General features: G+C 42.9%; 1 protein-coding gene across 3 annotated transcripts in view; it reads right to left on the minus strand.

The window, feature by feature from the left end:
* The window catches only part of SCN4A (sodium voltage-gated channel alpha subunit 4), a 108,566-nt gene that overhangs the window by 18,711 nt on the left and 66,922 nt on the right, over nucleotides 1–22,933 (minus strand). For all 3 annotated transcript variants that reach the window (XM_056547843.1, XM_056547844.1, XM_056547845.1), the window contains 7 exons: nucleotides 19,281–19,409; nucleotides 18,015–18,129; nucleotides 16,883–17,121; nucleotides 14,982–15,155; nucleotides 13,288–13,644; nucleotides 9,696–10,157; nucleotides 2,399–2,522 (listed from right to left, as the gene is read on the minus strand). In XM_056547843.1, the coding sequence (XP_056403818.1) occupies nucleotides 2,399–2,522; nucleotides 9,696–10,157; nucleotides 13,288–13,644; nucleotides 14,982–15,155; nucleotides 16,883–17,121; nucleotides 18,015–18,129; nucleotides 19,281–19,409 (1,600 nt within the window). The remainder of the gene's footprint in view (nucleotides 1–2,398; nucleotides 2,523–9,695; nucleotides 10,158–13,287; nucleotides 13,645–14,981; nucleotides 15,156–16,882; nucleotides 17,122–18,014; nucleotides 18,130–19,280; nucleotides 19,410–22,933) is intronic.

The raw sequence follows: 22,933 nt of genomic DNA on the forward strand, positions 1-22,933 counted from the left end.
CTACCTGCCTTTCACCGTTCACTATATGATGGCACAGTCAGAGATATGAGTTATAAATCTGACTGTGCCATCATGTAGTGAGCGGTGAAAGGCAAGGTGGAAAACTTTTTTTTTTTTTTTTAAATCAACTGGTGCCAGAAAGTTAAACAGATATGTAACTTACTTCTATTACATTTTTTTATCTTTCCAGTACTTATTAGTGGCTGTAAGCTAAAGAGGGAATTCTTTTCTTTTTGGATTTCTTTTCTTTCAAAACCACAGGGCTCTCTGCTGACACCTCTGTCCATTTTAGGAACTGTCCAGAGCAGGAGAAATTCCCCATAGCAAACATATACTGCTCTGGACATTTTGTAAAATGAACAGAGATTTCAGCAGAGAGCACTGTGGTCATGACAGAAAAGAAATACAAATAGAAAATAATTTCCTCTGTAGTATACAGTCGCTTATAGGTACTGGAAGGATTATGAATGTTTAATAGAAGTAATTTACAAATCTGTGTAACTTTCTGGCACCAGTTGATCTAACAAAAAAAAAAAAGTTTTCTACCAGAGTACCCTTTTAAAGGTGAGTGGAGACTGGAGCCAAGTTGGACTGGGTATCACAGACAGAGATCCCAAGTTGGCAGAGATCCCAAGTCTTTCTGGGGGCCCTTGCTTTATTTAGTCCGGGGGCCCTGAGCGTTGTCAGTCCACCCCTGTGCATATACCGCAGATTTTACAAGTTGTAGATGATGAAGACAAACAAAAATTCAGCACAATGTTTGTGTCAGACAGATGTAATACAGCAGTATATCAATGCTCATGTCACATGAAGTTACATCACTAAAAGACTCTAAGACATAGAAATGATTATTTTTTGGTACTATATAATTTAGGGCAAATCTAGATTTAAGAACATTCACCAGAAGGGCTTAAAGGTGTACTCCGTCAATAAACATCTATCCCTTATCCAAAGGAAAGGGGATAAGATGTCTGATCGCCGTTGGAGACCCCCGCGATCTCCGATGCGGCACCCTATTCATCCGTGCATGATGCGAACTCCGCTCTGTGCCGGATGACTGGCGACTACAGCCACCACGCCCCCTCCATTCATTTCTATTGGAGGAGGCATGACGCCTACATAGTAGCCGTCTCGCCCTCTCCCAAAGAGATGAATTGAGTGGGCGTGGCGTGACTCCACACACGCAGAAGCTCCAAGCTTCCGTGTTCCGGACGCTGCCGCTGCCGGCCCAGAGATCGCGGGCTTCCCCAGCGGCAGAACCCCCACGATCAGACATCTTATCCCCTATCCTGTAAATAGGGGATAAGATATTGTTAGGCGGAGTACCCCTTTAAGATCCTCCCCCCTTAGCAATTCTAGTCCTGTGCCCGAGCAAGGTTGAGGTGGTTGTAATATTTAACCAAGAGTATCAATGTATGTTTTCTTTGGTGAGTTTAGTGATGGACTGAACATGATCTGGACCCTCAGGTTTCAAAAATTATGGACCCCTTATCAACCACTATAGCCAAAGTATACATTATTTAGTTAATTAAATGCACTTGACTTGCACCTATTTCTTGCATTTTTTTTTACAAGGGGTTGTGGATTCTCCTTGACCATGGGCTCTCAACAATGACTGAAAAATGAGTCCACCTCTTGTTTAAAGGGTCCCATATCTCATGTCACCTATGTATATTTCATCCCTGTTGTTAATAGTTGGGGAGAACCTTTGCAATGCTCCCTCTACACATGGACTATATTAGACCCAAACAAGAGGAAGGGGGGAACAAAGATCCAGTTCTTCTACTGTGGGTATAAGGAAGACAGGCGCTCCATAGAGTAGTACCGTTTGCAATCCAATGGTGAGGTAATTATTTAAATAAATTGCTCACCCTGGGTGGTTGTGCAACTTCATACACAACAATGATATAGGCGTAGAGAAAGGTGTAGGTCGTCTGCTGCCCTCCGTTAATAGTCAGGCAAGAGAATGTAAGGCTTCAGAGGGAACCCGGCTCAACGGCGCTGAACGACCACAACAGGTGAAGGATTCAAAGGATTTTATAGTCCAGAATGCAAAGCGTTTCGCTGCGCATGTGCAGCTTCATCAGGCATGCCTGATGAAGCTGCACATGCGCAGCGAAACGCTTTGCATTCTGGACAATAAAATCCTTTGAATCCTTCACCTGTTGTGGTCGTTCAGCGCCGTTGAGCCAGGTTCCCTCTGAAGCCTTACATTCTCTTCTACTGTAGGTGGCAACCTTGCAAATCAAAATGGGGGGGGGGGAGGGGGCTTTTTGTATTTTTACCATTAGGCCTCCTCTTTCTATGTACACCATTGGTCATAGAGAAGCCTTCTTTAAAAGATGCTTATGTTGGGATTCTGTTTCTTGTAGGCCAGACAAATTAGCAAAATATATACCTTCTGTAAAGCATTCTTCAGGGCCGTCATCTTCTTTATGTTCTAAGGCTTCTTCCTCTTCCTCTGGCTCTGGAGGTCTATAATCTGCTGTACTGCACACTGAAGAACCATCATAAAGTTTCTTCTACAAGGAGAGTAACATGCAAGTCAGTGAAAAGCATGAACAAATCTTAAATGGGCACTGTCAGAAATAAAAAGTTTTTATATATTGTACATCTTGGCAAAACAATAGTTTTTCTAATATACTTCTTTGAAAAAATTTCACATTTTATTAAAGAAAACTGCCTCAAAAAATCTCACCACTAGGGGTCCTTTTACCTCCTGGGACACTGATGAGTTCCTCAGCAGCGTGTTCAAGTGTCATGGATACAAGATGGCTGATTAACAAGGCTGCAGGAGGAACTCAGCCTGCAGCAACACTGCTGTAACCAGGGGCGGACTGACCGGCCAGTCCATTCGACCATGGTCCGAAGGCCCAGCCGGGTAAAGGGCCCGTTACAGCTGCTGAGGATTCAGGACACTTGTAATGGATCCCTAGTAGGACAAGCGCTACTTTCAGGTGATGTCTTTCTCTATATAAATATCCCTGCGCTGCTCCTGCTCTGCCTATGGTTAGCAGAGACAGGCTGCAGCAGGGATGAAGAGGACCTGATGGCTCCGCCCCCAGCACAGGAAGAGGAGGGGGCCAAGAGTTGACAGGCCTCCCGGGAACACAGAGAGGCCGCTTCATGTGAGGGTGAGTGATGTCCCTGTGTTCTACCTCTCTCCCCTCTGATCAGCAGTATATCCTGGGGCTGGGGTGTGTGTGTAAAGCAGCAGCCCAGTGGGGTCACTTTCCCTCCTCCAGTGTCCACAGGTCACCAACAGGTCACATTACCAGAACAATATTTTTGGAAAAATTGCGGCAAAAATGGCCATTTGTTCTGGTAATGTGACCTGTGGACACTTGAAGAGGGAAAGTGACCCCACTGGGGCAACAACATGTGAACACACTGCTTGTTTATTTATCATTAACCCCTTCACATGTACAGGATCTGCTGCATATTTTTGCTGCATATTTTTTGCAGCTGACTTTGCAACCCATTAGCTTCAATAGGTAGCAAAATCAGCTACAGGAAATATACAGCAGATCCTGTACATGTGAACGTACCCTAAGTGCTCATTCACATGGTATATTACGATGCGGATCCGCCGGCAATGGACCCTACAGTGCACCTCCATCTGTGTCTGTGCGTACATGTATGCCTTGTGTCCTTAGGGCTCATTTACACGGACGGATCCGCAGCGTATTTTATGGTGCGGATCCGCCAACAATGGACCCTACAGTGCTGCCTCCATCTGTGTCTGCTCATAGCGACAATCCACCACTACGAGCAGACACGCTTTGATGTGCATGTTCGCCGCGCGCACGCGCAGTATACTCGCACACATCGCAGCCGCTCCTCCTGTTCCCTGAGCTAGGCCGAGAGCAGCCGCGATGTGTGCGAGTATACTGCGTATGCGCGCGGCGAACATGCACATCAAAGCGTGTCTCTTCGTAGCGGCGGATTGCTGCTATGAGCAGACACAGATGGAGGCAGCACTGTAGGGTCCATTGTCGGCGAATGCGCACTGTAAAATACGCTGCGGTTCTGTCTGTGTAAATGAACCCTTAGGACATAAAGCATACATGTACGCACAGTGCCTTCTCCCACTCCTTCGGGTAATGTCAGAAATCACCAATCAGGCTGATGTCCGAATAGGGGTGGGGCAGAGGTGTGGCCAGGGGCCGACTGGGGGCCCTTGCTGTAACACAGAGTTTTACCAAATATGTGCTTCCAGCTGTTGCAAAACTACAACTCCAAGCATGCCTGGACAGTCAAAGGATTTCTGGGCATGCTGAGTCGTAGTTTTGCAAAAGCTGTAGGTAGAGTGAGTGAGGGGGAGGAGTCATCACAGTGTTGGCAAGAGAAGGACACGCCCCTTCCTTTGGGAAGATGGAAAAGACATCAAGAAGCTGCAATATGCTATTTTTTTTAGTGAAATATGGGTGATAAAGACATAAAAATTACATGTACATGATCATGATGATGTACTGAGTAACGTATAACTAGACATGTGAAATTTGTTTTGTAAGAAATTAGTTTTTGTCCGAATTGTTCATATTTCGTACATTCGGATTGATCCGAATGTACAAAATATTTACATCCGAATTAATCTGAATTCGTAACAAAACTAATTGTACATGCCTATGAAATTGTGAGAAACTAATTTTATTTTTTTTAAAACAGGGGACCATTATGGGGAGCGGGTGCACTTAAAAGAAGAGAGCCGCGGAGATCGGAACATTGGAAGACAGGTAAGATAATGTATAATTTTTTGTGATTTATTAATACATTGACCCCCCGACCTACGATGGCCCCGACATACGATAATTTCAACATGCGATGGCCTCTCAGAGGCCATCGCATGTTGAAGGCAGCATCAACATACGATGCTTTTGTATGTCGGGGCCATCGCATAAACGGCAATCCGGCAGCGCAGACTGCTTCAGCTGCCATCGGATAGCCGTTTACGGTGCTCCGTGTGGTCCGGTGATAATCACTTACCTGTCCTCGGGGCTCCGGACAGTTCTCTTCAGGATCCCCTGCATCGCCGTCACTCTCCTTCGTCGTCATCACGTCACTGCACACGCCGTCCGTCATCCAATAGGAGCGGCGTGCGCAGCGGCGTGCGCAGCGGCGTGCGCAGCGGCGTGCGCAGCGGCGTGATGACAGCGATGAAGAGCGACGATCCCAGGCAGCAGATACAGTCCGGAGTGGTGGGGACACCCCGGGGACGCGGCGACAGCGATGGAGGGCGATATTCAGGGCAGCGGTGACGCAGTCCACAGCGACGGGGACAGGTGGAACGAATTACCATTGTATGTTGAGGGACCACTGTACATGATGTAATGTTGAATGAATGCTGCATGAATGATTGATGTGTTTGATTGACAGGTGATTTAAGTATAACATGTCATGTTGGTTATTTTTATTGTATTTTTTATGTAGATATTTATACGTGTAGTAAAATATGTGTTTTTAATATATACTTATTGTTAATACATTTATTTTTATGTAATGTGTATTTTTTTAACATGAAAATATGTTCGATACGTGTTTTACACTTGCGCTAACCCAGTGTTTCTGTTTACCAACGAACTAGGGTGCCTCCAACTGTTGCAAAACTACAACTCCCAGCATGACCGGACAGCCTTTGGCTGAGAGTTGTAGTTCTGCAACAGCTGGATGCACCCTGGTTGGGAATCACTGGGTTAGCGCAAGTGTAAAACACGTATCTAACATATTTTACATGTTCAAATAAATGCAACATAAAAGAAAGAAAAAAGGAGGGAGTGTATCTAATGGCATTAAAGTATTGCAGGAGAAATTACAAAAAAAAATAAAAAACACAAAAAATAAGACTTGTTGCCTGTCAAACAATAGAATGTGGAGTACAAGAAACAATACACAGATTATGCAAGGACACATTGTCGCAGGGATCATTAAAAAAGGGTAAGAAGGTGATTATATAAAACTTGTTCAACATTGTTGGTAAAATGGTAGATAATAAAAATGTTAAACAAGTTTCAACTAATCACCTTTTTACCATATATTCATTATTTATTCTGTTTATCAGGACTGTCACAAGGTCCTTAACAAGTCCTGTAACAAGTCCTTGCATAATCTGTGCATTGTTGTATATTAAATATTCTATGTGTATTTTAATCTTGGTCACAAACAAGTCTTTTACAAATATTTTTTGCTCTTATCGGTACGTTTCTATTTAAATTACTATAGATTGATCAGGCGTTTTGGAGGACTGCTCTCTGTCCAACAATAGAATGTAACAAAAAAAGTACTAATAAAAAAGTGAATAAAATTGCTGACAAAAAGGCTTTATTGTATAAGTTATTCAGATATACGATAAGAACAGAAAAAAAAACATGCAATACAATGCTGTGGTATAGCGGGGTGCAATGCAGGGCAGATGTTGTAACCCTGGGGGCAGATGTTATTAACTCCTTCTTGTCGTGACGCCAGGGCATGGTTTAGCCTTAACCACCCGAAGGTTATACCGCTGGTCCTGGGCTAGGCAAGTTACGGACAACAGTAGCTTTACTACTACAGGTGAACAGTCTATGCAGTACAGCCAATATCCCAAGGAGGTGACCAGTGACACAGGGGGACCTCGCAGGCTTGCTGGGACTTGCAGTATGTAGAGACACTTTAGTGCAGGCCACGGTGACTATATAGAAGACTTGACTTGACAATTGACATGAAGATGACTTTGAGCTTACTTGAGCTGACTTTAGGCTTGAGGCCTCCAAAGCTCTGGACACACTCTGAGACGTCTTGACTGAACTGAACCTCAGGAACCAGAACTAAAAACTCCAAGAAAGCTAAGGGCAAGATTGCAGCCCCTGGTTTTTATAGGGGAGCTTAGCAAGGATCCCATAGGTCACTTGGGGGGGGGGGGGGGGGTGTCACCTGGTCACTAGTGCCTCCTGGGTAACAAGCACATGGTATAATATTTAAAGCAACAGTACACTAGTGATACAAACAAATATACGATATGGGTTACACTGTAGGGGGGCCCTGGGGACATGGAGGGACTCTGCCTGACAGGGCAGGGGAAATGTACAGGGACACACCATCCTGTACTGGGCCACCACAATGCAAAAAAGGATGAAAAAGGAATGCTGTAGACAAGTAAAGTTGTAAGGAGTCTGAGTGAATTCCATGCTAGTTTTAAAGGCTCATATAATATGCAAGATTAGACAACTGAGCAGAAAAATTCAGGGAATTTACAATTTATCAAAATAATCTTATGTCAGCAAGGGTCACATTAATTTTCTAAAAACGAACAACATGTATCCGAGCAGCCCTTAGAATATGCAGGAAAAATTAGGGCAAACCTTGTCCACCCTATATGGTATATGGTTCTTATTTCCTCCTGACACCCCCTAAAGCAGAGAGGAGAGACCCTGGAATATATACAGTGACATCTAGAGAGAACCATAAATGTCCTGTGTAACACTTCTGTAAATCATATATACAGTAATATATATCATGGTGGTAAAAATATATTTACTATGGCCTAAACATTCTTTTCATATATATATATATATATATATATATATATATATATATATATATATATTTACACTTACTATGCTTAATAGTTTTTACTGGCTCAAAGATTATAGTCGTATATCGCAGAATTAACACTGCTTGTTATCACAGGTAGTGAACACAAGACATTAAAGGGGTACTCCGTCAGTAAACATCTTATCCCCTATCAAAAGGATAGGAGATAAGATGTTAGATTGCGGGGACTGCTGCTGGGGACCCCCACGATCTGTCCTGCAGCAGCCCCGTTTTTTAGCTGCACAGAGCGAGGATCGCTCTGTGGCTGATGACGGGTGGTGCAGGGGACAGAGTATCGTGATGTCACTGCTCCGCCCCTGCGTGATGCCACGCCCCGCCCCCTCAATGCAAGTCTATGGGAGGGGGCGTGGTCCCCTGCACCACCCATCATCAGCCACAGAGTGATCCTCCCTCTGTGCAGTAATTGACCCACCTGCGCGATAACCTGGGACGGGACCTCGATGCTCTCATTGAGGAGCTCATGTCGTCTACCGGTACCGAATGCATAGAGCTCGTACCGTCTGCAGCCGCTCCTCACTGATTACCCGATCCCACCCCAATGATCGTGGGGAGCCCCAGCAGTCAGACCCAGGGTAAAAAGGAATAGGACTCTATATAGGGGTTAAAGCAGAGAAAGAGTTCTCTATATAAGGGGGTACAACAGAGGAAGAGGGCTCTATATAGGGGGTAGAGCAGATGAAAAGGGCTCTATATAGGGGGGGAACAGCAGAGAAAGAGGGCTCTATATAGGGGGGAACAGCAGAGGAGGAGGGGTCTATATAAGGAAGTACAACAGGAATAGAGCTCTATATAGAGCGTACAGCAGAGGAGTAGGGCTCTAAATGGGGGGGGGAGCAGAGGAAGAGGGCTCTATATAAGGGGGTACAACAGGAATAGGGCTCTATATAGGGGGCATAGCAGAGGAAGAGGGCTCCATATAAGGAGGTACAAGAGAGGAAGAGTGCTCTTTAGAGGGGGCCAAGTAGGATAGAAAGGGCATTTTACGGGGGGCCAGAGGGGAAGCGGGTATTTATAAGTGGGAGCAGAAAGGAGGAGGGTGTCTAAAAGGGGGCGGGGGCGAGGGCAGAAGGGGTGGAAGCCATTTCTAATGGGAGACAGGAGAGTCTTTGTGGAGATGCAGAGAAGGCAGCTTTCAGAGGAGGATCAGGAGGAGGGGAGCATACAGAAGGGAGAGTGGAGAGTCTGCAAAGTGGGGGACTAGCTATTTATAGGGAAGGTTCTTTAGTGGAGGGTCAGGAAGAAAAAGACATACAGGGCAGCAGAGCTTTAGAAGGTGCCCCCGGTCTGTCACTATGAAGTTCCTTGAGGTCTTGTTTGTGCTGTTCCACTTCTGCACCTCACAGCCAGACATGCAGTGGTGAGTACTCCTGTTACACTTCCTGGCACCAGGGTGACATCTCAGTCATCTGTCATTAGCACTGAAGATTCATGTAGATTTTATAGATTCTAAGATTTTGCAACAGTTTATGTGAAGGAGCTAAAGTCCTCTAGAGAGTTTTTCCATAGTGCGCAACCCTTTAGAAAATCCTGCATGCGGCCCTGGAGATCACCGATGTATACACTGTATGCATCACACAATACTTTGCCTTGGGCCAGGTGCTGCCAACCCACACTACATTGCGACATTCAGTGTGGGCCTTGTTTTCGAGTTTCGTCTAAGGTCTCACAAAGTCTGGAGCCGCCTCTGGTGGCAACTCTACTACTTTGCTATTTAAAAGAAGGTTCTTGGGTTACCACTGAAATATTGTAGATTAACCCTTAGAAGGTGGTCATTAGAATCTTATGAATTGGCTGTGGATTGGTTTAGTCTTGTAAAAAAGATTCTGCTTGCGATTCCCAGGAAAAGTCTGAACTGTGTCACAACAGACTTCCTCAGGGGTGAGAAGACTTTGAAAAGGTAATCACCTTAATCAACAGCTAATTCACCAGATTCCAGTTCAATTAATCTTACTGTAGATTCGCTCAGTTCTCGTGGTCAACTACTACCATTAGCTGGCCATACATTCCATAGCTATAATATATTTCAATATTTCATCTACATGATTTGCATAACACATAATGCCACTAACTTTCCACAAATCCCAGTCTGAAGACTGTAACGTTACCTTGGGTTTTATTATTGTCTCCTCAAACTCCGACTGAGTGCTGACCTCATCCGTATCGGGAAAATCGAAATCCGACTCTTCCGATGCTATAGGCACTTCTATCCTGTAGTGGGGGTTGTTGATCAGATTGATATGATCTAACTCAGTCATAATGTACCGTGGCTTTTTCACTGGGCCACCAACAACTGGACTTTCAGGATTGGGCTCCTCTTCATTAACTATGTGGTTTAGAGCAAAACTCTCTTTATTTACATCCTCAATATTATCCCCATCTTCCTCCTTATTCTGGTCCTTTTTCTTAATTGGTAACAACGAAATTACAGTTTTTTTGACAAAGTCGATGCCCCTAGTGATCCTTCCTATTGCAATCTGTAGGTTATTCATCTCCCCATCATCATCAGGGGCCGCGAGATTGTCAGCGCTGAAGGAGCTCAGCAACAAAGCCAAGAACAGGTTCAATACCTGGAAACAGAACCAAAGACAATAAAGAGTTAATGGGGTTTTCCAGGATTACACAAACATGGCTGCGTTCTTTCAAAAACATCACGACCCTTGTTTTATTTGGTACTGCAGCTACATGGTATTTACTCCAATTGAGCTGAGCTGCAATAGCAAACAACCATTGGGCAGGAGTGCTGTTAAATCCAGCAATGTTTTCTAATCTTCGACAACCCTTTAAACATTTACAGAAAAGTTAAAGGAATCAATAGAACACCTTCACCCTGTAGAGAAATTCAGTGTTTAACCACATCCTATATAAAATCGCACCTGGGACCCTACACAATGTACAGTGGTCCCTCGACATACGATGGTAATCCGTTCCAAACGGACCATGGTTTGTTGAAACCATCGCATGTTGAGGGATCCGTGCAATGTAAAGCATAGGACAGTGGTCTACAACCTGCGGACCTCTAGATGTTGCAAAACTACAACACCCAGCATGCCCGGACAGCCGTTGGCTGTCCGGGCATGCTGGGTGTTGTAGTTTTGCAACATCTGGAGGTCCTCAGGTTGAAGACCACTGTTAGAGGAAGTTGTACTCACCTGTCCCCGCCGCTCCGAACCGTCACCTCTGCCCTGGATGTCGCCGCCCATCACTGTCGCCGCTTCCCCGAGGTGTCCCCGACGCTCCGGCAAGGCCTCTGCTTCCCCGGCATCCGCCCGCTCCGTCGCCGCCATCATGTCTCTACGCACGCCGCTCCTATTGGATGACGGGACGGCGTGCGCAGCGGCGTGATGACGTCGATGGAGAGCGCCCAGGGATCCCGAAGAGGACGCGCCGGAGCCCCCAGGACAGGTAAGAGACATCACCGGAGCTCACGGGGCACCGTAAACGGCTATCCGGTGGCAGCTGAAGCAGTCTGCGCTGCAGGATAGCCGTTTATGCGATGGCCCCGACATACAAAAGCATCGTATGTTGATGCTGCCTTCAACATGCGATGGTCTCTGAGAGGCCATCGCATGTTGAAATTATCATATGTCGGGGCCATTGTAGGTCGAGGGGTCACTGTATATATTTATAACTTACTCATTAGTCAAACAGTAGGTTGCAGTTGAACTATTATTTGCTTTTTTCAACAATAGGAAACACAGAACATGATCAGGAGTAGAGTACCTGTCACCAAATAAACTTTTGTAAACTGACTCAGGCTATGTTACCTAACTATTCCTCACACTCCCCCAACTCTTGAAAAAAGCTCTGTATCTTACCTTTCCTCTTGCTCACATAGTGCAATCTCCAAGCAGGAGAAAGTGGGCATTTCCCAGCAGGCATGACATCACGGAAGCCTGCTGGGGGACCACTTTCACCCTCACATCTTTGCAGCGCTGTGATGAATAGAAGACCTCAAGCTCTTTGCAGCTGTCAGTGAGGCTCTGTGTAGCTGTCAATCAAGCTCAGTGCAGAGAAGCACTTCCTGAGTTTGGTCTCTTGCCAGGCCGGGGGGACGGACCAAACTCACTATATTAATTGTGGCAGGGAACAGTTTTATTTTATTACATTTTAAACATATTTATCTTGATAATTTTAAAAGCAAGTGAATAGGAAAGTGTCTGTAATTACACAAGGGACACTGTATTAAAAGTTTTATTTGGTGACAGGTACTCTTTAACTGTATTTTATTTATTTTTTGGTCCTTCTTTTTCTTTATAAGAATACTTGACATTTTGCAAATTCAATGACAATATTTCATAATGACTCACGTAAGGACTGCAGGCGCCAAAAGCAGTTATGATAGAGGACTCAGTACAAATGATATATGATGCTGTGATTTAAATAGCACTTTTATATATGTATCTTGTCTCCCCATATCTGCAATATCTGCATTATATCCCTGGACACCTTCCTACAGATTTCTATTTTCTATGCGGGCAGGATTACCTTGCTACTTGAGTTGCTTCCCTTAAATCCTATTATAACTTTAAAGCACTGCTGGAGGAAATGTCTGACTGCTTAGAATAGAGTTTAACTAATGGTTTGTCCAGCTGCCAAGGTTTTACTATTCCACTCTCAGGTCTGTCAGAACCTGGGCTCTTGCACATCAGTTCACAGCACGGCATCTTTAGCAGTAAATGGCCCTTAAAAGGGTCCGATCGCACAGCCAAAAATGATATTGTCCTATATCCACATATTATTTTCATCATTATGTAGACACATAGGGGGAGATTTATCAAAACCTGTGCAGAGAAAGAGTGGGGCAGTTGCCCATAGCAACCAATCAGATTGCTTCTTTCATTTTCCACAGGCCTCTTTAGAGGCCTGTGGAAAATGAAAGAAGCAATCTGATTGGTTGCTATGGGCAACTGCACCACTCTTCCTCTGCACAGGTTTTGATAAATCTCCCCCATAGAGCATTATGTTGCATTATTGACCAAGAGGTTTTTGGGTATTACACTGTAAACTGTAGAATGTATATCAAACACAACAAAATAAGGGATATTTCCCAGCAAAGTGCATTGGAAATTCAAATTACCGGCAGAAATTCCTGCACAGTCCGTAAAAATAGAGCACTTTTTTCCTGTGGCGGTGAAAAAAAAAATACATGCATCCATTAAACCATTGGCCGTCTGTGATTTTTGAAGTTTTCCAGAAAAAGTTCAGATCGGCAACGATGATTGTGGGGCGTATTCTGCCACATATCACATGGTGCATACAAATACATTGGCCCAGATTTATGAAACTGTGTGAGAGAGAAAAATAGAGGGATTTTCCCACAGCAACCAATCACAGCTCAGGTTTCACTTTACCAGAGTTTGTTACCTGAGCTGTGATTGGTTGATGTGGGAAAATCCCTTTATTTTTTTCTCTCACACAGTGAAATAAATCTGGGCCATTGTGTGAATGAACCATAAGGCCGAGCATATTTCTCCTGCATGTTTTTCATCTATATTGCAACAGCAAGACCTATCCCCAGTCCAAAGACCTGAACTGAAAGCAACATAAATCCTTATGATGCTGTTATTTTGGGTCATTAGACCCACAGCCTGACTAGGACTTGCACCTTTGATACAGTGATATTATGTTTGTCTGAAAATCTGAGGTACAGTATGATAAGACTATCAGCATATGCAATGGTACAAATGAAAAACTCACCACTAAGTTACCAATCACCATAACCATCATGAATACCACGAGACACATGGCTTGTCCCGCCACCTCCATACAATCCCACATGGTCTCAATCCACTCTCCACACAAAATCCGGAAGACAATGAGGAAGGAGTGGAAGAAATCATGCATGTGCCACCGAGGGAGAACACAGTCGGAGTTGATCTTGCAAACACACTCTTTATAGCTCTTCCCAAAAAGCTGCATTCCCACCACTGCAAAGATGAAGACGATGATGGCCAAAACCAGCGTCAGATTCCCAAGGGCACCCACTGAGTTACCAATGATTTTGATGAGCATGTTTAACGTGGGCCAAGACTTAGCAAGTTTGAAGACTCTAAGCTAGAAAAATAAAAAAAATATATGCAAGTTACTATAAAACAGGGTAAGTATGTTAACAGTACCTATAAATGAAAAAGCTTTATGTTGATGATAAGAGGAGTCCAAACCCTCCCAGACAATCCGAAGCACTAAATGGGCACAAGGCATGTTCCTTCATTCATAGGAAAGGAGTTTACAATGAAGGTCCACTTATAACACCATGTTGTTTTATAGGCCCAATATTTTGAGCCGAGTATTTTCTTTATAGCAGTCAGGGCTCCATTTATCCAATACAGGTAATAAAGACAGCGTTAAAAGATAAAATACTGTCTGGAGCTGCTACTAGTGATGCTTGCTGCTTTACAAATGAGTTTAGTGTATAAACTAGTGATACTCTACCTGTGTCTCCCCAGGTGTTACAAGACTATAACTCCCTGCCACGGCATGCTGAAAATTGAAGTTTTCAAACAGAGACACAGGTTGGGGACCACTAGTATAAACTGCATGTAGAAAGGTCCTACCAATAAAGCAGCATATACAATACAGAAAGAGATGGAGGAACTCCAAAATTAAATAGAAAAGTATTAACAACTGTATTGATACACAATAAAAACATGTAAAAAAGAAAGAAATGGGCACAAAAAGGCAGCAATGCTGGGACAGGACCATACAAGCAAACAGGCACAATACTAATGAAAGCCACTTTGGCACCTAAGAAATTTGCAGCACCCCAATATCCACACTTTGTCTGCATACTACTATTTTGGAATGTATTATGTCAAGCCTGTTTTAAAACACATTTTCTGATATATGACTATAAGAACATAGGGGGGATTCATCAACATCAGTGTATGGTAGAGATTTTTTTTTACCCCTTTCTGCTGTGTGTATTTGTCATTTACCTGCGCAAAATTTACTAAACTTGCGCACGGGTCTCATGTGCAGTAATAGAATCCAGCCCATCTCAGCTCTTGAAAAAAATATAAGGCAGACTTGTATGTGTGCTCGGAGCTGGTGTATATTTGCGCAAGAAAATGACACTTGCGTCCTTTTTTGCGCAAAAAAAAAAAGAAGACGCAGTTAATAAATTCATGTCTACCAGAAAAACAGCTCTATGGTACACCTGAAGGGTGACATCTTTAGAAAAAGACGCACAAAAAGAATGCAGGAAAAAAGACACACAAAAAGAATGCAGGAAATATCCTTGCGCAAGATTTTGCACAAGAAAATACACCTAAAATGATTCTATATAGATTGATGAATCCCCCCCATAGATTCTGAGGGCACAATTAAACAATGTCATGACCATAAACGTTATCATCTTTCCATAGAAGTCTCAAGTTGGGTTCTTGACCTACCAGACGGAAAGAACGCAACACTGACAGACCTTCCACATTGGCCAGGCCAAGTTCCACCAAGCTCAGGGTCACTATTATGCTGTCAAAGATGTTCCATCCGACCTGGAAGTAGTTATATGGGTCCAAAGCAATCAGCTTGAAGAACATTTCAGCTGCAAAAATGCCAGTAAAAACCTGTAAAAGAAGTGTAGTACTAAGCCATGAGTTATATGGCAACAGCATTAATAATGCTGATTGGGAAAGTCAGTATTTGAAGCAAACATTATTAATTGATGAACCCTTCCTGCCAGATGTCAACAGTTCAGAATAGCGGATGTGGCGTAATGTAGTGGGGAACTTTTTTTTTTTTATCACACCCTTGGTCCTCTGATACCTGAATGGATGTTCGAACAGTGGGGCTATTCTAAGTGTTATGACCAACCAAGTTCTCATCTCTGAGATGAGACTAAATAAACTATTTATAGCATGTCAGTGCATGGGTTTTGAATATCTGCACCCCACAGTTGGGAATTGCAGTACCTGCAGCCTACACATTGTATCTATTTCAAGGATAGACAGATGGGAATTTGTGTATCATGCGACTAGAAATTGTGCTATATTGAGACTGAGTGATGACGAATTGCATGCCAAGTAACTATCTACCTGCACTTGAGAACCTGAGTACTGTAGGCTAGAGAGAGAGAGAGGAACAACTAGTGAAAGAAACAGAATTTAGATTTCTTTAAAAACCTTCCTTAAACCAGCCTTTTAATAAAAGTGTTCTTCTTTTTGCTAAGTAAAGAGAACTGCAAGTTATTATTTTCAAGCTAACCATGTTTATGGCTATCTATTTGCACACCAAGGGTTTGCAAACTATTATCCTAGTGCAAACCCCTCTTAAAACGTACCCGTCAGATCCAACAAAAATTTTTTTTTTAAAATATATCACTCAGTACCATATCCTGACCATGTGCCTCTAATTTTTATGTGTTTAGCACCTTTATTTATTTTTTTTATTACACTTTTAATTTAGCTCACTAGTCTGAATTCCTCTCAAAGGGACGGGGCGTGGCCTCACAGTCCATGTCTCCGCCCCCTCCCTCAGTATGCTGTCTGCTCACATCTCCCCTAGCATTAGCAAAACTACAACTCCTAGCTTGTCCTCACTGACAGTAGCACTCACAGCTGTCAATCAAGGAAGTGTGTCCATGACATAGGTGATGATGCATGGACACAGCAGGACTAGTATGTGTCCAAGCAGGCAGGGGGGGGGGGCAGTTGTTTGACTGGCTTTTTCAGTATAAAATACTGATATTTTTTTTTTTTTTTGTGAAAGGAATTGCAAAACCCATTGGTTATACATGTTTTACAACATATCAAAAGTTGTTGTATCTGACAGTGCCCATTTAAGTTTACCAGCCCAAAGAGTGGGAGAGGTATGGTGGAAGTACCCCACCACCGTGGCCACAGTGAACCCTACTGTGATCAGACTGTGACAATTGAAGACTACAATCCTCATCATCCACCTATACATCCCACTTGGCCTCTGTTACCATACATTTCCCAATGGGCTGCTGCACTATTGTTTAGGCATAATATGACAGTATTATGGCATTGCATTGCATTATCATATACCTCTGTCGTGGTCACATTATTTAAGCACTGTATGGCAGTATTATATGGCCACTGTCATTCTGATTGTACTGCTTAATATAATCTTTGTATACGCTGCATATGTAAATTTTAGCTTTGTTTTCCTCAGCTAGTTTTGTTTCCTTTGCTTCTGAAAGGAAGGCCGGAGTCCATCACATAATGTGTTTACCAAGGACCTCAGCACAAGAGGATATGTCTCTGTATTCCCATCATATCATACATCATGAGGTCCCCTCCAATGATGAATTCATTTACTGGAAGACACTTACCAGATTTCCCACAGATAGCACATTCTCAAACTGTTCAGTCATTGGATAATGTTCCATAGCCATGAAAAGTGTATTGAGAACAATACAGATAGTGATTCCAAGGTCTACGAAAGGATCCATGACCACAAACTTCACACACTCCTTAAACTGCACCCAGGGTTTACAGCAGTCCCAAATCAGGAAAGTGTTTGCAAACTTGTACCACCATGGCGGACATGCCTGCTGAGCCTCCTCTAGTTCTGCAGGAAGGAAAACATCGAGCCATATTAATGTCATATACACAATGGGGTATATTTGAGGTAAATATGTGTGTTTTCATGATCAGTGGGGGTCACACTGATCAGACGCTTATTCCCAATTCTGCTGCTAGAGGCTAAGTGCCTTTTACGAGAAACCCTTTTAAGGTTGTGTCTGGTATTGCAACTGAGCCTAAGCCTATACTCTGAATACCCCCCTTAGTGTTGCTGGAGGTTGCATGAGATTACCATGGTTATACATGACTAGAACAACATGGCTGTCTCCTTTCTAAAAACAGCTCCATATTTGACCATGGGTTGCATCTGGTTTTGATAATCAACCCCATCGAAATGAACAGTGCTAAAATACAATATTACACACAAACAGCCCTGTTCTATTCTATTTATTTCTTTACATTTTATGTAGTCTCATGCAGCCTCCTTTCAGTAGCATTTAGGAGAGTATTTTGAGATTAGAATAGGTTCAGCTGTACTCAGATATACGATATGGACATAAATCGTGCTGTTTTGGGAAAAAAGCACACCCTTCTTTGTAATCTTTAACAACCCCTTTCAGTGACAGATGGAAACCAACGACTGGGACAACCAAATTGCTGAATAAAAGAGTCAAGGTTCAAGTTCTGTGGGCATTGGTAACTTAGCACAAATCCAATGACAGAGGCAATATGTTACTGGACACACACTGGCAAGTCTGGCATCATTGTGAAGACTATTTTTTCATGGTTATTTTGAATATCTGAGGAGCTAATACGATAGAAATGTCCTTCCCACTGTAAGAATAGTTCCAAACTGTGCTGATATGAATGAACTACACATGTAGAACCAGGAGACTATGGGTCACATTGTTGTGTTAAATACTTGCCAATTGCACACACCTTCTATCATGGCCTCAGAGATGACACTAATAGAACTGCCCGTCTTCTTTAGCAATGTTGGTTCTTCCAAATAGTTCCTGGAGTTCTTCTCAAGATCAGTCTTTACAGTGCTGGCCTGGGAGAAAACATGTTCTTAGATGGTCACTCAATGTTTATCATGCAAGGGGTACAGATATTTCCCTTATGGGTTTTTTCTTGTACTGAGTCATAGTCATTGGTTCAGTAGTAACATCAGTGCTGAAATACTGGGTCCAAGTCCAACCAAGGCCAACATCTGCTTGGAGTAGTACATTTTCCCTACATTTGCTGGATATTTTGTTTTTCTTCTACAGTGCAAAAACATACTAATAGGCTAAATGGATTCTTATGACCCAGGCCCACTTATGTGTATAAGATAGGGAAATAAGATTATGAGCCCCACTGGGTACAGAGACAAAGGTAGACATAAAACATGTACTAAGTAGATGCAGCAGCTTCACAGTCATACTCTTAACTTAAAGCTGGGCTCCAATGCGAAATCTACCACACTAGGTTTAGATGTGCAACCATTAATTCCTGCACCATATAGCTATACCCTTGTTGTGACAAAGAACCTAAACAGTATTTTGTAATTTAGAGAGTAAAAACAAGAAATTCAGGTCAATAAGTCATTTTCACAATTGAGAAACTTAAAGATAGCTGAGTACAGTGCTTGGCTATCTCCCTCAGTTACACAGAGAATGAATGGGGTGGCAGAGCATATGCTTGGCTGACGCTCCATTCAGTTGGGGGTCACAGCCCTTCCTCCATTGTTGTGAGTGATGGGAGTGCTAGTGATGGCACCTTCAGCAATCACACACTTCTCTCTGATGCCTTGAGTAGTCCTTAAATGTCTATCTAGGATTCCCACAATCACAAGAACAGAAGGCTGTAACCTCCAATTGTATGGAGCTTCAGTTAAGCATGTGCCAAGCCACTCCATTCAATTTCGGTATAAATGAGAGAGATAGCCAAGCATTGTACTCTGTCTTGAAGTTTCTCAATTGGGAAAATGGCTTATTGACTTTGAATTTCTTGTTTTGACTTTCTAGGGAGAGAGGGAGATAGCTAAGTACTGTAGACGGCTATCTTTGCCAGTAGCAGAGAGATTACATGGGGTGGTAGCCATCATGCTGGACTACAGCTCTGTTCAGACAGGGGACATGGGACCCCCTGTTGTCATGATTTTTATGGGTCCCTGACTGAATTGAGCCTATTTTAGGATTAACCCTTTTTAATAGGACTTACATCGTCTTCTACAGGATCAGCATTTTCTATCACCACTCGAGGTATCACTCGTCCATTACAGTCCATCTTCTCTCTGTCTTCATCTGCTAAATCTTCATTGACAAGCCCCACAGAGGCCATGCTGGCTTTCTGAGATGGAAAATGTTAATAATGGCACTAGATATTAATGCAAGGTACTATAGTCAGTACGATAAACTGTGCTTCAGTTAATCAACCGATCATTGTCAATATACATATAGGACATTATTTCTTAACCTGTGGCTCTCCAGCTCTTGAGAAGCTACAACTCCCAACAGGCCCTGGCAGCCAAAGACTGTCAGGGCATGAGGGAATTGTAGTTTTGTACAACACAAATAGAGAAAAATAGCCGCACATCCCCAATTTGTATTTTGATCTACTTGCTTCTCAGCATAAATAAAAAAAACTAACAATTGCTAGCATACATTTTGATCAAAAAGTATAAACCCACTCGCCACGTCAAGGCCACCTAGTCAAAGTGGGTCCCTAACCTAACACTGGCGTAGCGCCAGGTGGCGACCACTGCCTCCGCGACGCCAAGCCCACAGGAGGAACGACCCAGTGACCAGGCAGCCCCACTGCTGCCCGACCAAGCCCCTGGCTTTAAGCCGCACCACCCCACAGAAACAATGGGAGCCACTTTTTGACCAAAATGTATACTAACAACCTGTTAGTTTTTGAATTTATGCTGAGAAGACAAGTAGATCAAAATACAAATAGTGGATGTGCAACCATGTCTGTTTTCTCTATTTGAATTCACATTGTGTTTTCTATCCCCATCTATTTTTTTTAGCTTGGTCTGCATTCTCCCCCTCCCCCTCAGCCCAGCCCTATATAAATGAGCAGGAAGCTGCACAGGGCCCCTTCCTTTCTGGAAGCTTCCCAGTCTGACTGGGAGCACATGGTAAGTGAGCTTTTTACACCTTGTTCACACTGATGTGGTGCTGTGCAGCGTCCGTTGCTGCCGTGGCACCGTGTCTATGGGGAGGCGCAGTCCTGGGACTGGTCTGAGTAGTATTGGGGCTGCTCTGCCAGTGGGTTGTTCCCCCTGTGGGCACTGGTGTTGCGGTGGTCGCCGCCCAGTGCTACGCCATTTTATGCTAGGGACGTTAGGGACCCACTATAAATAGGTGGCCTTGACGTGGCGAGTGGGCTTGTACTTTTTGATCAAAATGTATACTAACAACCAGTTAGTTTTAGAATTTATGTTGAGAAGCAAGTAGATCAAAATACAAATTGTGGATGTGCGGCCATGTCTGTTTTCTCTTTTTGAATTCGGAATTGAAGTTTTGCAACAGCTGGAGAGCCACAGGTTGAGAAACACTGATAACGGGCATCATAACAGAAAAATATTCTGTTGACTGAATGGTTTTATGAGGAAAAGCAAGCAATTTGGAGTCCTATATTAAAAAAAAAAAAAAATAAACAATAAAAAATAGTTTAGACCACTATAAGAAAATAATTTTAAGGAAATCTAAATTAAATAAAATTATAGATATGCTATCCTTTTCTGGACTGCCATTATGTCCACCATCCTATACTGTACAATAATAAAATATATAACAATATTACTTTAATAATATTAACTGCCTAACACCTAACCACTCTACAACTCTACAACCATATTAGAACAACTATGTCAACTATGAATAAAAGTTAAAGGGGTATTCCAGGCCAAAACTTTTTTTTATATATCAACTGGCTCCGGAAAGTTCAACAGATTTGTAAATTACTTCTATTAAAAAATCTTAATCCTTCCAATAGTTATTAGCTTCTGAAGTTGAGTTGTGTATTTCTGTCTAACTGCTCTCTGATGACTCACGTCTCGGGAGCTGTGCAGTTCCTATGGGGATATTCTCCCATCATGCACAGCTCCCGGGACGTGACATCATCATTGAGCAGTTAGACAGAAAACTTCAGAAGCTAATAACTATTGGAAGGATTAAGATTTTTTAATAGAAGTAATTTACAAATCTGTTTAACTTTCCGGAGCCAGTTTATATATATCAAAAAAGGTTTTGCCTGGAATACCCCTTTAAGTAGATGAGTTTTTAGGAAGCATTCTTGGAAGACATTTTTTTATGTTTTTTTTTTTTTTATCCTACTCCATTTGGACTATTCCACTAGGTTATTTCTGGGTATAAGGGACTGGACAAGTAGAATTTTGGAACACATGGGCGTTTTCATTTTAAGAAAGTATACAAGCCTGTTTCAACTGCCTAAATCTGTGTGTGGGCTACTGTGAGTTTACTTGCCAAACAGTTTTTGTGTGTTATACTGCCAATAAAGCATATGCTATGGTATTCTGCTGCTGTTGGTTTTATAAACATTTACATATACTGTATGAGATGAATTAATCATTGGTCACATAATACACTCCCCAGTCAGTTTCTATGTAGAAGTTTCTGAAAGGTTGAAGGAGAAGTCCCTGGTCCAACCTCTCCCCCCAAAGGGTTGGACAAAAAAAATAACAGTAAATCTGAGTCTGGCTGTTATGTAAGTCTCTGGATTTCTTATTCCAGCACTTCACTCAATGGGTTTCTCCAGTTTGACAAAAGAGTACTTTGGCTCACAGGGTATCATCAGGTTAGCAAGACAACCCTGCCACCCTCAAAGGGACTACAACTGCCATTTAGCCTGCACTACTATACCTAACATCCTCTTGAGAACCACAATCCCAGCGAATACTTACATATTTTTTGACATAATGGCTTGGAACCACAGAATAATGCTATTGGGTTATTTTTTATATGCTGTTCAAATCAAACCCCTTAAAGAATATTATGAGCGCTTGGGTCTATATTTAGACTGGATTATGAAGGTGAACTGTGATACTTGGTATCAGAGGCAAGGATCTCGAGAGGCAATACTGCTAAGGACTCCTTAGGGGCCGAAGATTATAAACAAGCATTTAACGTAGGTGAAGTATCCTGCCTACAGAGTTAGCAATCAGGGGGCGCTGACGAAAGTGATCTCCAGGATCCCAAGTGTATTCCTGAAGTCTTGCTGTTTCTGAGTATCAGACTTCTTCTGATTCTTCTTCACTGCTGCGTTGGCTGTTTAACCAACTTGTGCAAGCGTAAATACGAGAAGGATCAGCTCATCAGATTACAGTTATATGAAAGGTCACAGGAGCACTGTACATTACTACTGCTAGCAGTAATAACACTTTGTGTACTACACAGGCTGCTGTCACTACAGAACATTACACTGACAAAACACTCCAATTTCTAGTGCAGCTGCAGGGTGGACTGGCATATGCACTAACAATATATCGAGTGCACTCTTTGGCATACCATCCTCTCATGTTCATGGAGGCTGCCACTCTAAGACTGCAAAACTATGTTCAAGGGGGTATGCACCAGATAGACAGCCTATGCGGTTGTTTTGGGGGCCCCTAGACAGTTGGGTGGAGAGAGCTGTCATAGGGATGTGGGGGGACATTTATCATTGAGTTTACCCCTTTTTCTTGTGTATTTGTTTGCGTAAAAATTTGCGCAGTGACTTTCATTTGTGTCTTTTTTGTGCGTCTTTTTTGACAGAATATTTTCCAATGTTCTCTACGTTCTCGTGTACTGTAGAAAGAAAAATGCTTCACACACTAATTTACTATTGCACATTTCACATAGAAATCA

This window comes from Hyla sarda, chromosome 12, assembly GCF_029499605.1.
Source record: "Hyla sarda isolate aHylSar1 chromosome 12, aHylSar1.hap1, whole genome shotgun sequence".
NCBI classification, from domain to species: Eukaryota; Metazoa; Chordata; class Amphibia; order Anura; family Hylidae; genus Hyla; species Hyla sarda.